At 52.6% G+C, this 13387-nt stretch overlaps 8 protein-coding genes across 8 annotated transcripts; 6 read left to right on the top strand and 2 right to left on the bottom strand.

Moving 5' to 3' along the window:
* Positions 1–484: 484 nt before the first annotated feature.
* Positions 485–1124, top strand: J4E93_005309 (uncharacterized protein; the record flags this gene model as incomplete). The annotated part of the gene is made up of 2 exons (XM_049343230.1): positions 485–1028; positions 1081–1124. The coding sequence occupies 2 exons, from the start codon at positions 485–487 to the stop codon at positions 1122–1124; spliced, it is 588 nt and encodes a 195-aa protein (XP_049199323.1).
* A 630-nt stretch (positions 1125–1754) lies between these two features.
* Positions 1755–3711, bottom strand: J4E93_005308 (uncharacterized protein; the record flags this gene model as incomplete). The annotated part of the gene is made up of 2 exons (XM_049343229.1): positions 1755–3565; positions 3615–3711. 2 exons carry the CDS (start codon positions 3709–3711, stop codon positions 1755–1757), a joined length of 1908 nt encoding a protein of 635 aa, XP_049199322.1.
* A 377-nt stretch (positions 3712–4088) lies between these two features.
* J4E93_005307 (uncharacterized protein) lies at positions 4089–4952 on the top strand (the record flags this gene model as incomplete). Its single annotated transcript, XM_049343228.1, has 1 exon — positions 4089–4952. One exon carries the CDS (start codon positions 4089–4091, stop codon positions 4950–4952), a length of 864 nt encoding a protein of 287 aa, XP_049199321.1.
* A 709-nt stretch (positions 4953–5661) lies between these two features.
* J4E93_005306 (uncharacterized protein) lies at positions 5662–6690 on the top strand (the record flags this gene model as incomplete). Its single annotated transcript, XM_049343227.1, has 1 exon — positions 5662–6690. The coding sequence occupies one exon, from the start codon at positions 5662–5664 to the stop codon at positions 6688–6690; it is 1029 nt and encodes a 342-aa protein (XP_049199320.1).
* A 192-nt stretch (positions 6691–6882) lies between these two features.
* J4E93_005305 (uncharacterized protein) lies at positions 6883–8235 on the top strand (the record flags this gene model as incomplete). Its single annotated transcript, XM_049343226.1, has 3 exons — positions 6883–7446; positions 7509–7878; positions 7931–8235. 3 exons carry the CDS (start codon positions 6883–6885, stop codon positions 8233–8235), a joined length of 1239 nt encoding a protein of 412 aa, XP_049199319.1.
* Positions 8236–8630: 395 nt separating this feature from the next.
* On the top strand, positions 8631–9971 carry J4E93_005304 (uncharacterized protein; the record flags this gene model as incomplete). Its single annotated transcript, XM_049343225.1, has 2 exons — positions 8631–9159; positions 9688–9971. The coding sequence occupies 2 exons, from the start codon at positions 8631–8633 to the stop codon at positions 9969–9971; spliced, it is 813 nt and encodes a 270-aa protein (XP_049199318.1).
* Positions 9972–10296: 325 nt separating this feature from the next.
* Positions 10297–11560, top strand: J4E93_005303 (uncharacterized protein; the record flags this gene model as incomplete). Its single annotated transcript, XM_049343224.1, has 2 exons — positions 10297–11179; positions 11241–11560. 2 exons carry the CDS (start codon positions 10297–10299, stop codon positions 11558–11560), a joined length of 1203 nt encoding a protein of 400 aa, XP_049199317.1.
* A 235-nt stretch (positions 11561–11795) lies between these two features.
* J4E93_005302 (uncharacterized protein) lies at positions 11796–13170 on the bottom strand (the record flags this gene model as incomplete). Its single annotated transcript, XM_049343223.1, has 3 exons — positions 11796–12094; positions 12155–12503; positions 12580–13170. 3 exons carry the CDS (start codon positions 13168–13170, stop codon positions 11796–11798), a joined length of 1239 nt encoding a protein of 412 aa, XP_049199316.1.
* Between the last annotated feature and the right edge of the window lie 217 nt (positions 13171–13387).

Genomic DNA, 13387 nt, shown 5'->3' with positions numbered 1-13387 from the left:
CGCGGATTGGTGTTCGGTGGTGGGACCAACGCGTCTGAGTGCCAAACTTAGCACTTGGTTGCCGACTGATCCGAACCGCGGGGGAGAATGGGCATTCGCTTTATCTGCGTGGTGAGGCACGGTAAACTGCGCAAGGCAGGCTGTGAGGGCATTGAGGAAGAAGAAGACGCAGGGCCTGGAATCTGGAGATGGAGCGACGGAGCGATTGATGGAGATGCCGTCACATGTGCTCGTCCGTTTGGGCCTAGCGCTCGAAACTGCCAATGACGTAAGCTATCGAGGACGCGTCGAGACGCGTTGTCATAACGCCAACGCTTCACCTTTGCTTTGTTCGATTTCTTTCGCGAGCGCAATTCATCATATACAAAGAATGCAAGGAAACTTGTCAGCACTGCATCACGACTTAGAACTTGCTCTACCAAATGGACACAAAACAGGAACCCTTTAAACTGCCTCTAGAGCAGACACAGCTCCGAACATAACCATGCGTCAAGAGATCACAGTCACACAGAAGTCACCGGTACCTAAATCCTACGGCTTCCTTCCGAAAGGCGACCGCTACAAAACACTGCATTGCCGCAAACTCACCCACGAAGCCGGGCGTCCATTATACATCGTCATCGACGACCAGAAAAGAAGGACTGGCATCCGAATCCCCTTGCACGTTCTGCACAAGGTCAACAAACAGTCAAAGGAAACGCTGTCAACTCGCCGCGCAGCTACAACAAAGCGCGATGCGACTGACATCTCCAAAGCATCTGTTGAGATAGACACGCAGTTTCCGAAGATACCAGCGTCAGAGAAGCAAGCCGTCCTTAAGCACGGATTCAAGAAACACTCTGGTAGAGTTGGCCGAACGAGCTCGATACCTCTATCTCGGAAGATCTTGTTTGCCGTCATTGCGCATGTCCGCCATACGCACACTGACTATGATGCTTTGCTGAAGAGTGGAAAGAGCAGGGAACACGCGAGGAAGACCACGAGGAAGGGCATTGAAACCGTGATGCGGAAGTGGGGATACATTAAAGGTGCGATGGGGAATGCGCTGACCTTGTGTTCGCTGGCTGACTGTCTTTCAAGAACTTAATTGGTACTTTCGGGGCGAGGGCGCATCTGTTGACTGAGGGTCAATAGTGGTGTTGCTGACCAAGTCACACTCTCCGGAAAGCACGTAGAATGCCCATGTGGAAGCCATTCACTCGCCATCAGAGATGCGAAGAGTATAAATCAGGTACCGAAACAAGAACGGGGACATGAGCGGTACGCTGTGATCGCCTGCTGTCGTAACGGGGACTAATGCCTTTGGACAACGCTCTTTACGGAATCACTCGTCGACCAGAGTTGAAACGCGCGGTATGTGTCTTTCCAGAGACGCTTGCAAGATTTGCTATTGTCTCGTGACGATTCCACTGGGCCGGACATAATGGAGACCAATGTACTAGATGAACGAATGTATAGAGTCGAGAAGATGAATGAGTTTGTTTATTCATCTTCTTGACTCTATACATTCGTTCATCTAGTATAGAGTCGAGAAGATAAAGGTTATTCGAAGAGGAGCAAAAGTCATATCATATGGTATCTGCTATACAAAAAGACGATTACAAAACCCATTCACTCCACGCTATGCCATGATTCAAAGCCCATTTGACGCCTGCCCGACTACGTGACCAAAGCCGTATAGTACGTGTTCTGCCTGTAGAGACATTCAAATCCAGAGCTGTTGTTCGCGTATCCAAAAGTATCACTTGCAATTACTAGCCGTCGTCTGAATCGACGACCATACTCTCACCAAACGCACTAAGATCCTCGTCTGCTGCGCCTTGTGCATGCCGCCTCCTGCGACCTCGCCTACCCGCAACGCGATTCTGTTCGATTTCGCGTAGCTTGCCGTTCATTCTTCGTTCGAGCTCTTCAATTTCTTCGTCTTCATCTGCGTCTCCTGTCATGTCTGGTCCTCCCGCAGTTCCGGACTCAAGGAGTCCGCTGTCTGACTCGTTGATCTCTAGCGCACGATTGAGGAGGTCGGTAGCCATGGGATCTTGTGGCGAGACAGCGAGTGCTTCATGCAAGGTGATGATAGCGTCCCAACTCCGGTTGAGGTTCAGGAGAACCAGGGCTTTTGCGGTGAAGACGCTCGGGTCCTTCATGCCATGGCGAAGCACTTCGTCGAATGTCTCGAGTGCTTCGCTGTACTGCTCACATTTGCGAAGCGCATGGGCGAGGTTTATCCGTGTGGGTATCCAGGCATCTGGGTCTGCTTCGTTCTGCTCTGAGAAGGCTAGCGCACGGCGGAAGAATTGTATAGCGTCCAGTAGTTGTCCTTCGTGGAAGTAGACAACGCCCATCTCGTTAAGAAGGCAAGGATCGTTCTCGCATAGATCGTATGACGTCTTCAAGTACTCTCGCGACAAACTCAGATTGTTCAACTGGAGGTTTTGCATGCCGAGGAAGAGCTGTGGAAGATGTGAACCCTGGAAGAGGCGTGCCGCGGTGGAGTAGGCGGAGATGGCTTGATCGTGTTCCCCTTCTGCGGCAAAAGTATGCGCGAAGCCTATCCAGGCAGGGCCAAAGTGTGGGTCCATCATGGAGGATTTGGAGAAGTAGCGGCGTGCTTCAGCTATGCGACCAATTGCGAGATAGTAGGTGCCAACGGCGAACCATGCGCATGGTTCTGAGGGGTTCGTGTCTGCTAGTTCGTGCGCAAGCAGGAAAAGAGTGTTCTTTTCGCCGAGCTCGTGCAAGGAAGCTATATGTATGGGCATGATGTTGAAGTTGTACTTGTCGTTCGCTAGGACCGCCGACGTGAGAGCAAGGGTATCGCGGAAGCGGCATAGGGTGAACATGAGATCCGCTTTGGAGAGGACAATGTCCGGGTTCTCGCCAAGGTTGTAGTGAGTGGTGAGTGTCTCGGTCGCGTTCGCAAACTCTTCTGGTCTGGTGTACTTGGATAGGCGTGTTGTGTAGAGTGTCTTGGTGAAGGACGCTGCCTCTTGTGACAAGGAAGGGTTGTTGGCGACGTTGATGGTGTCGAAGTTGAGCGATTCGAGGAACTTCCACTCCTCCTCCGGTGCCATCAACGAGTTGGACATGAGCGCATCGAAGGCCTCGAAGCATTGCACGTCGATCTGAACCGCCGTCTTGTAGCATTCCTTAGCCCGGTCGAAGGAGTTTTGCTTTGCATAGCACACACCCCGGAGGTAGCACATGCCCGCTTCCGACTTGATGTTGTTAACATCCTCTCGATCACGCTCTTCGCTCGTGGGTAGGCGCTCGTTGCGCGAGCCGTTCTTGGTCTGCCTTGCGCCAGCCCGTGTGTTGACGTCGACATGCCGCAGCTTGGTGCGCGTGTTCCCGGGCGCCGAGATTAAATGGGTTGGGTTCTTGTCGCCCAGTATCTGTAGTGCATCTTCCAATTTTCCCAGCTTCAGAGAGCAGTGCGCAGCGAGGTATCGACATTGTGGCGTGCGCTCGACGAGGTTTCCGCGTGCGAGGAGCGATTGTGTCCTGTTGTAGTTGCCGGTGGTGAAGTGTACCTGAGCTAGCCAGAATGCGTCTTGGTCGTCGTCTACCCGGTTTTGTCAGTATGCGCGGAGTGTTCAAGGCGTTCGACATACCCGTCAACGCCAGCAGCTTGTCTGCAACAAAGATGGCTGTGTCGTACTGGCAGCGATTGAGGGCTTCCTGGCGCCACTCGCGTAGATATTTCTCCATACTTTCGCTATCGCATTGGGTATAGTCTGTTCAAGCGGGTAGTGAATGTGCCCCAAAAGATATCCCCAGTCGAGGTGGCAGTCGGCGGCGGCGCGATGTTTGGAGCCAGGGTCGCGCCTGCCCGACGCGAGAGCACATGTTTGCGGGGTGCCTGCAGCAGCGGCCCGCCTTAGTCAGCCAAAAGGTTCCGCGCTAAGGTTGCTGTTACCTGGACGTGATTTCCAGCTCTCACTTAACATCCAACACGCCACACGACCTTATCCATATCACGCGCGACATCTTCGTTTGCGCAGCATAAAACTTGTACTCTCTTTCAATACATCAACTCGAAGCGTCCCCTCAGTGCCAAAACTCGCCAGACCACATAGACCGCCGCCATGTCCGAACGAAAAGTGCTCACCAAGTACTACCCACCGGATTTCGACCCGTCGAAGATCACGCGTCAGCGCGGCCCCAAGAATGCCGGTCCTAAGCTGATGACGGTTCGCCTCATGGCACCCTTTTCCATGAAATGCACACACTGCGGCGAGTTCATCTACAAAGGCCGCAAGTTCAATGCGCGCAAGGAAACGACCGATCAAAAGTACTACAACATCGCCATCTTCCGCTTCTACATTCGATGCACGCGATGCTCCGGCGAGATCACCTTCAAGACAGACCCTAAGAACATGGACTACGAATGCGAGCGTGGCGCGAAGAGAAATTTCGAGCCGTGGAGAGAGGCCAAGCTCAATGAAGAGACCGAAGAGGAACGTCTGGATCGCATAGAAAGGGAAGAGGCAGAGCGCGACGCCATGAAAGAACTCGAGACAAAGGTCATTGATGCCAAAACCGAGATGGCCATCGCGGACGCCCTAGACGAGATCAGGTCGAGAAACGCAAGGCTGGAGAAGGCGGATCGCGAGGGCAAAGGAACGGAGGTACAACCCGATGCTGCCGACGAGCGACGCAAGAAGCAGGAGGAAGAAGACGCAGAGGCCGCACGACAAGCATTCGCGAATCGGAGCATGCCTGACATCGGCGAGGAGACGATCGACGAAGACATGTTCGACGCGCCCATCGAAGTACCTGTTGCTACAACGTTCACCAAGAAGCCAAAGGAAAAGAAAGACTTCAGCGCTGCGTTGGGCCTCAAGAAAAAGGCGCCTGCTTCGACACCCGCGCCTCAGGTCAAAGCCGCCGCACAACCCTCAAAACTATCGACCATGCTCGTAGCTGGATATGATAGCGATGACGACTGAACAGTTGGAAGGTCATTCCAAGCGTACACAAGAGCAAGCAGGGTATACACGCACCCATGACATCTCGGATGCCTCCTAATTCACACAATCAGCCACAACACGGTGTGTATCTGCGCTGGCCTTTTGTAGCTCGTTAACCACGGTGTTGTTGGTGAATATGCGGTGAGTCTGCCATGGCTAGTGAGGGTGACCAATGCAGAACCAGCTTCGAAACTTGACGGCTCCATGAAGTCGACTACCGGACAGTCGCGAATATTTCCTGCGCCCGAGAACACGAAAAGGAACTATGTGTATTCGACTGCCTTCTTGATCTGGTCGATGGAACCATCTTGTTATGGCATTTGCATTGAGCCGAACTACCGAGGCTGCTTATGTAGCGCCTTGGAAACCGGTAGCGCCGGATTAATACCACACCCCATATCCAACTTAATCTATCCCCAGACCCACCTACCAGAAGAGGTGCTACTGACTTTGTGACTACGTTATCCCGCGAAAATGGTCACCTTCCTGGTCTGACGCTCCTAGGGTTCACGGAAGCTTGGGTACCTAGCCATCTTAGGAGGGACAGCCGTTGCGCAACGCTCGTGACGTCGTATCCTTGACAAACTATGTGGCAACGCCGGATGGAACTTTATTTCACAGCCTTTATAAGTGGCCCTGGACCTTCTCATCTGCTCGTCATATCCGGGCTTACTCTACTCCTTTCACGATGCGTCTCCTCACTTTGTGTTGCTTGCTTCCTAGCATTCTTGCTCTACCGTCACAGACCCTCGACTTTTCAAGACAAGCCATTGCATCTCGTGCCGATTCCTCTCTCACGAACTATCTCGGCGTCTTCTTCCTCGGCGACAAGCCTTCTGTATACTTCTATCTTTCCAATGGCAACAACGCCAACTCCATGACTGCTTTAAACAAGGGTCAAGCTGTCATCAACCCTACGAAAGGCACTCTTGGAGTCCGCGACCCAGCCATCATCTCCGGTGGAGCAGCTGAAGCTGGCAAAAAGTGGTACATCATTGGCACCGACTTGAATATCGGCAAGACAACGTGGGACGCATCCCAACGCACGGGGTCTCGCGGCATCTTTGTCTGGGAGTCCGTCGACCTTGTCACATGGACGAACGAACGCCTCGTTACCGTTGAAGATGCGACTGCGGGAATGGTCTGGGCACCCAGTGCTATTTTCGACGAAGCCAAAGGCCAATACTTCGTTCATTGGGCGAGCAAATTTTATCCCACTTCCGACCCGCAACACACAGGTTCACCTTCATCGATTCGAATCCGCTACGCATATACCAAGGACTTCAAGACCTTTAGCACGCCTCAGGACTATATCAACCGATCCCCCATCAACGTTATCGACCAAGAATTCCTTTCTCTTGGTAACAACGCGTACGCGCGCTTTTTGAAGGACGAGAGCGCGAAGACAGTCTACACGAAGATCTCGACCAACGGACTGTTCGGCACCTGGTCTAGGCCTGCAGGTGCCAATGCAATCATCGCGTCTGGCGTGGAGGGCCCCGCGCCTTACTGGGACAACCAGGTAGCCGGCAAGGCGCATCTCTTGCTGGACTTCTACGGAGCGGATGGATATAGGCCCTACGAAAGTACCAATGTAAGGGGTGGCCAATGGACAGCGAGTGATAGGAGCGCCTGGCCTCAGAACTTGAGGCACGGAAGTGTGTTGGGCGTTAATGCGACTCAAGTGGAAGCGTTGAAGAAGAAGTGGGGGGCTTGAGCGTTTGGAAGTCCACGACAAGGCGGTCTTTGACACTTTGTTTCACTCCTACCTAGAGGCTGATTGCGAAATTTCTTGCGTCATGGTAGACATTGCGGAATCACGTCAGGAGTTTATCCCGGTCTAGACCTTGCCTCCATCCAAACCCCTTGCTCTCACTATTCCAAACTGTTACTACTACCCTTTGTTGAGATGAGGCTGCTATTCTACAGTTGTTTCGTCTGTCTTGTTGCTTCGGCTACAAGTGGACTCGTATCTAGACAAGAGCTACATGAAGATTTCACTGCCATCAACTCAAGCTCCAAAGTCTCGATTGCCGCCGCAGATCCTGTACTTGCTGTCGACACACCACCACCCCCAGATCATGACCCCATATGGCACAAGGCTTACTGTCGCGGCGCCGCCCTTGTCCGAGCCATGTCTCTCGACGAAGAAGAAAGCAACACGATGCTGCAATGGCCTTATACACAAAGCCCATGGGACCGTGATCTAAAGCCCGAACTGAGGAAATGGGGTTGGCTCGATGACGAAGAGGAGAATGCGAAGGTTGACGACTCATGTGACTTCGATGAGACGTTAAAGATGAAGAACACTTTCGATGCTCTCGATGCTGATACGCGACCTGCGGGGAAGGGTGGACCGAATCATTGCTTCAGATTACAGCATAGCAATGGGCCTACGGTCATTCTAGACAAGAATGGGAAGATGCCTTATCTGTCCAGTCAGCGTTACGAGGCGGATGGGAAAACGTACAGGGTCAGTAACCCCCAGCTCCATCAACAAAATATCCACTAGGCAAATATCTAACAACGCGAAAGGTCACCGGCGCCTACAGTACCGTAGGCATAAACCGCAACGACGGTATTCTCTATTTCCTCAACCGAATGTCACCCGAGCAAGGAGCCACAGATCTTTGGAATCTGAAACCGGACCAAGTCGATAAAGCCGACTCGCCCAAGATACGCTCGAGCTCTGATCTAGCTTGGGCGCTTTGGAACAGGGTTCCCGGCGAACCGAAGATCAAGATGATCATGGCTCTCCAGATTGTTAATACGCAAACGGCGGAGACGATTATACCGAAGGCTCTGGAAGCGGTGGGAGAAACGGAGCTGAAGAGATGGCCTGGGACGGAAGTTGTTGTGGGGTCGGATAATGAGGCTGAGGCTGAAGCTGCTCTTGTGCTTATTGGTACGTCGCTTTCCCTGTACATCGTATCTCGCTCACTCTGACGTTTGCCTAGGTTCGCCCAATGGACTCGGCGCTGGTTACTTTCTTCTACAACACAAGAGGCAGCTCGGTGGCGCGAATTTCATTTACAAGATCACGATATTTAGAAACGACGGCGATGAGTTTGATGATGAGCCTAATCTCATTTTTCATGTTGATAAGAATACACCACCGATGCCGGATGTGCATGACACTCCTGGTGCGCCGGAGAAACCGGCGGAGAAGGGTAATGCGGCGGTTAGAGAGGGTAGGGTAGTGAGGAGGAGTAGGGATGGGAAGGATTTGGTTAGGGAACATGTTGTTTGGGCGAAGCTTTGATGGGAAGGAAGTAGCGTATCGAAAGAGACTGGATGTGCTCTTGGCCAAATTTCCTAGAGCCTCACATCAATACTGCCCTTACACTACTTGTTAGCGGACCAGTGCGAGAGATAGCATGGTCGCAATGTCTGTTGCAAACGTGGGTTCTCGTGTTCCACATGTTAGATATCCCGGTGCACGGTCGTGCCTGCTTTGGCTTTATGACGCCAGTCTCGCCTTCACTTCGCAAGCAGCGCACTTGCTCCGAGTTCCCCCCGCGTTTAGGTCACTCACCCTTGCTTAGGCATGCTAAAATTACTCGCTTGCCTGGGGTAGCCTACAGTCACCACATTCACATATTCCCTTTCACGTCAACCGGCCGCAACACTCCGACTGCGATACTACGATCTCGTATGATGAAGCTCATACACATCATCTCTACCACGGGTCTCTTCATCCTTGGCGCGACTGAAGCTTTGCGCAACGACACCAATGTCAAGAGAGAGACTCCTGAGTGCCGCTGGCACCGCCGCAGCTTGAACGCTAGATACGACAGCGATGACGACTTCTGCTTTGGTCTACAACCTGCCGACGATGCGCTCTGGCATGCAGCAAAATGCAAGGGCGGAAAACTACTCCTCGGGACCACGCAAAACGCTCCGGAAGCTGCACGATTCGTGAATCCCATCAATTCTCCCTGGGACGGCGAGATGAGGGACGACCTCGCCAAGTGGGGTTGGAAAGATGGAGTTACCGATCCCGATACAGAGTGCAATATGAATTTCCTCAGGAGGATTCTCAGTTACCTCGGAACCACTACAGGCAGCCACCTCTACGGCGGACCAAATTATTGCTTCTCCGTAAAGCATTGCGACAGTGATCGTATGGAGAAGGATGAAAATGGAAACATGTACCCCAGGAAAGAACAGTACTATGACGTCGATGGTCGATTATATAGGGTGAGTTCATGATTTGAGTCCCGATACGATCTAGCAACCTCCTGCTAACCTAAGCGATCGCGATACAGGCCACATGCGGTTTCACTACGGCGGTCGTCAACCCAGATGCAGGCGCGATATTCTTTCTTCAACGTGGCTCTCCCGCATTCGAAGCCCGCGACTTATGGGGTCTAGAGGATCAGCATACAGTCGATCCAAATGAGTTGCCGGCTCTGCGTATGAGTTCGGATCTAGCATGGGCATTTTGGAGACGAGCGAGTAGCGATCTCCGGAAAATCTGGGTTATAGCATCTTTGACAGTCGTCAATTCCGAAACGGAGAAGATTATCGACAGGGCGCTGCAGGAAACCCAATTGACCGAGGTTCCAGTCTGGCCGGGGGTCGACTTCGAATACCACACTGACAGCTATCTGGCTATCTTGGGTACGTTCTGTTTGTTTCTTCCCTATACTTACACATATAGAGCGTTGCGCATATCCGTTTTGACACGAAACTGATCAGAACTACGTGATAGGATCCCCCAACGGCAGGGCAGCCGGATTCTTCCTCGCCCAACACAAGCCCCAACTAAGTGGCAACCGCTGGGTCAAAACGATCCGCGTTTTTCGGGTAGACGCAGACTCATCAGCACCCCACATTTTCTTCTTCGTCGGACCCGCGCCCTACCCACCACCGCAGGTACCGGATGATCTAACCGATCCTCTTATACCGCCACCAGCGCAAGCAGTAGAAGTGGCCAAGAGAGTTTCCGATGAGAAGAACATAGTCAGACAGCATATACTCCGGGCGAAGTTGTAAGGGTGCGATCTTGTGTATACGACTTAAGCCACATTGGACCGACTCACAGATATGTATACTTAGTATATGTCATGAGCATCCAAATGCTTCTTCATGTTGATTGATGACTGCGTCTTTCACTCCCAAAATCGCCACGCTAACGCTTCTAACTCTTGCTACTTACCTTAATTAATCTTTCACTCACATTGCAAACACTCCGAATGTTACTCACGTCATTCCGCGGTACGTACGCGTCGTGTCACTGGAACTAACGCCCTTTACTCCATAGACCCGCTTACATCTCTCATGCACTCTCTCACCGCAGTGCCTACCATCAACCTGCGACATGAAAATCCACCTACTTTCATGTCTCGCCGCGATTCAGAGTCTCGTCGCGGGTGAGGCTCTACTACCCTCCGTCAACGAGACGTCACTCGATTTCTCCAGTCTAATCACTGAAGACGGCCATAGTCTACTCAAAAGAGCACCCATCGCGCCAGCCAACGACTTCCTCTGGCAAACTGCCGGTTGCCGCGGCCAGAAGCTCCAGATGATGGACACCCTCAATCCACAGGAAGCCCAGCGGTTCGGTAATCCACTAAACAGCCCATGGACTGGAACACTCGTCAACGAGCTTGCACTGTGGGGCTACCTAGATAATAGCGAAAACAGAGACATCAAAGACGAATGCGATTTCACCATGAAACCGATGTTCGAAACTGCACTGAAGGCTCTTGGGATCAGCGCGAGAAGTGCCCCGGATGGCGGACCGAACAAGTGTTTCTCCTACGTTCACAGAGATAGTCCCGCTGTCCAGCGTTTGCCAAACGGCCAGCTACCAGCCAGAAACCAACAGCAGTACGTCGTCAGCGGGAGAACCTACAAGATCACAGGCGCATTCCACACCATCGGTATCAACGCGCAAGACGGCGTCATCCACATGATCAACCGCCGGTCAGCTCAATCCGCGGCCAAACAACTCTGGAACGTCGCCCAAGCTCCGCGAGACCAGCTGCCCGCTCTAGCTTCGAGTTCAGACATCGCCTGGGGTCTATGGACGAGGATGAGCCCCGGCAACCTCGCCAACATCAACTACATCTTCTCCCACCGGATCACCAACGAGGAGACACGCGCCATCATCGCGCGCGCTTTGGAAGGCCGAGAGGTACGACCTTGGCCCGGGGAGGTGTTTGAAGCTGGAAAGGCAGCGGAATACTGGACTTTGTTGGGTAGGTTCCACACGGCCTCTTGCTTGCAGGATGTTACACAGTGCTGATGTATGACTTCTAGGATCGCCGAACGGCATCGCGGCAGGCTACCTGCTTGGGCAACATAAACCCCAGTTTGGGCACAATAGATATGTTTCGGCTATACATGTCTTCCAGGGCGCACCGGGAAGTCCCTTCATGGGAGTACCAGCGTTGCCGTATATGTGCTTCGTTGTTAAGCCGGCGCCGTATCCACCGCCTGGTATTCCGCCGGAGATTCAGTTGGGAGATGTCGCGCTGGATGAGACTGTTGCTATCGACGAGGACGGGGATCGAGTGGTAGCGCGGTCTGAAGATGGGAAGAGCATTGTGAGGAGTCATAAAGTGTTTGCGAAGTCGTAATAGAAGGGTGGAGGGATAGTTGGATTGGAGAAGGCAAAAGCTCGATGATGTTTTCTTGTACAAATCATCGTTTCTGGAATGGACGCATACATTGATTACCTTTAATAAGGCTAGCTTTGTGCTAGTGATCGCATGCTCTCAAATTGAACCAATGTTGTCTAACCATCTAATCGTTTCCTTCGTGACACAAAACCAGCTACTTGAGGCGCAGCGCCGAAAGCCGGTCTCTATATACCTAGTCTGAGCGGCCTACAAAGACCACATGCCGTCTTACAATGCTTGTTCCATCACCATCTCCATCAATAAGGTTCGACTCCACCAACCCAGTGCCCTTGTCCTTGCCCTTGTCCTTATCTTCCGGCTCCGCCATCTCCGGCGGCGGCGAAAGCACATCGTCGACGTAAAAGAGAATGTTTCTCATCGGGTCTTCCTTATCGGTCAGGAAGACGTTGATCTTGGAGATGTACTTGTCCTTGCCCAACTGTTTCTTGTGTTGCGCAAGGAAATAACCTGCGGCTCGACCGTTCGCGGAACCTGTTGAGCGATATTGTTAGTAAATGAAGGAAGAACGAGATGTCAATGGGAGACACTCACCGATAATCGCTAGTCCTTCCTCCGACTTTGGATCAATCTCCGTTCCTGGCCACTTCTTTAGTTCTTTGATGGCCTGTTTAGCGATCGCTTTATCGATGATAGATTGCGTCTCTTTGTTGTTGATGTACAGGCTGAAAATTTTGCGGATGTCACCAAGGTTGTCCTTTCCGCGTAGCTTATTCCAGAGACCCCATGCGAAGTCAGAACTGGCGCGTAGCTCAGGTAGCTCAGAGGTCTTTGGGGTGTATTTCCAGAGCATCTTTGCGGTTTCGAAGGGGCTACTGCGCGAGAGGAAGAAGAGTACGCCCGCCTTGGGATTGACGCCGAACGTGTACGTGGAAGCTGTGCACTAGGCTCTGTGTTAGTCACCCCCGCAATTTGCTACGGTATTCGGCTTTGCAGGCTGATGCGCAATCCCAACTTACCCGCTGCCTCTTGCCCGATGGATCAAGATAGTATTGTTTATCGATTGGCAACATCCGACCATCGGGGTCATCCAGGTAGAAAGGATCTTTTGGATCAAAGAGAACGGCCGGACTGTTGTAGTGGAAGGCGCTGAAACACTGATTGTCTCCTCCGTCGTCGAGCGACTTATCGCTGATGCTGAGACCTTTGAAAGCGGTTGTCATCCCTCGGTGGCCGAAGGCGCACCAAGAGTCCTCGTCTTCCCACATATCCCAAGCCCATTTCAATCCCTCTGCCTCGAGACTGCCGTCCCAAGGGCTGTGGAGGGGATCGATGTAACGTGTGCCTTGATTGCCGTCTCTGGTCATCGCGAGGAAAAGTTTCTGGCCTCGACATATCGCCTTTTCATACTCTTCATCGCTGATTGCCCGAGTATGGACGACGAAGCCGGGGTCCGCGGGGTTGAAGCCAGCGAAGTCGATTGGAATGGCGTTCCTCCTGGAAATGTGAGGGGCTGAGATGTTCAAGAGAGGCCCGTGTGTCGTGATGAGACGTTCACTTGCTACCAGAGCGACTAAACCCGTCCATGACAGGAAATCGAGTGCCTTCATCGCGGCGAAAAAGGAAGAGCGCGGTAGAGTGTGACTAGTTGAGGCTGAGCGACGGACGGGTACGCGAAAGCGGAGAAGCAGAAGAACAAATAGTTCCGGCGGGAGGTGGGGAGGTGAAGGGTGAGCAGCCTAGATCTAATCCTTGCGCAAGGTGCACGAGCAGTCGTAGGTGTAGAGCTGGGGGCCCGACCCACACTGCGTTCTGAGCGTACTACGA

The sequence above is a fragment of the Alternaria ventricosa genome, assembly GCF_023758065.1.
Source record: "Alternaria ventricosa strain BMP 2768 chromosome Unknown scaffold_8, whole genome shotgun sequence".
NCBI lineage: Eukaryota > Fungi > Ascomycota > Dothideomycetes > Pleosporales > Pleosporaceae > Alternaria > Alternaria ventricosa.
Note: the sequence above shows the minus strand (reverse complement) of the source record. Positions and strands in the feature narration are given on the sequence as shown.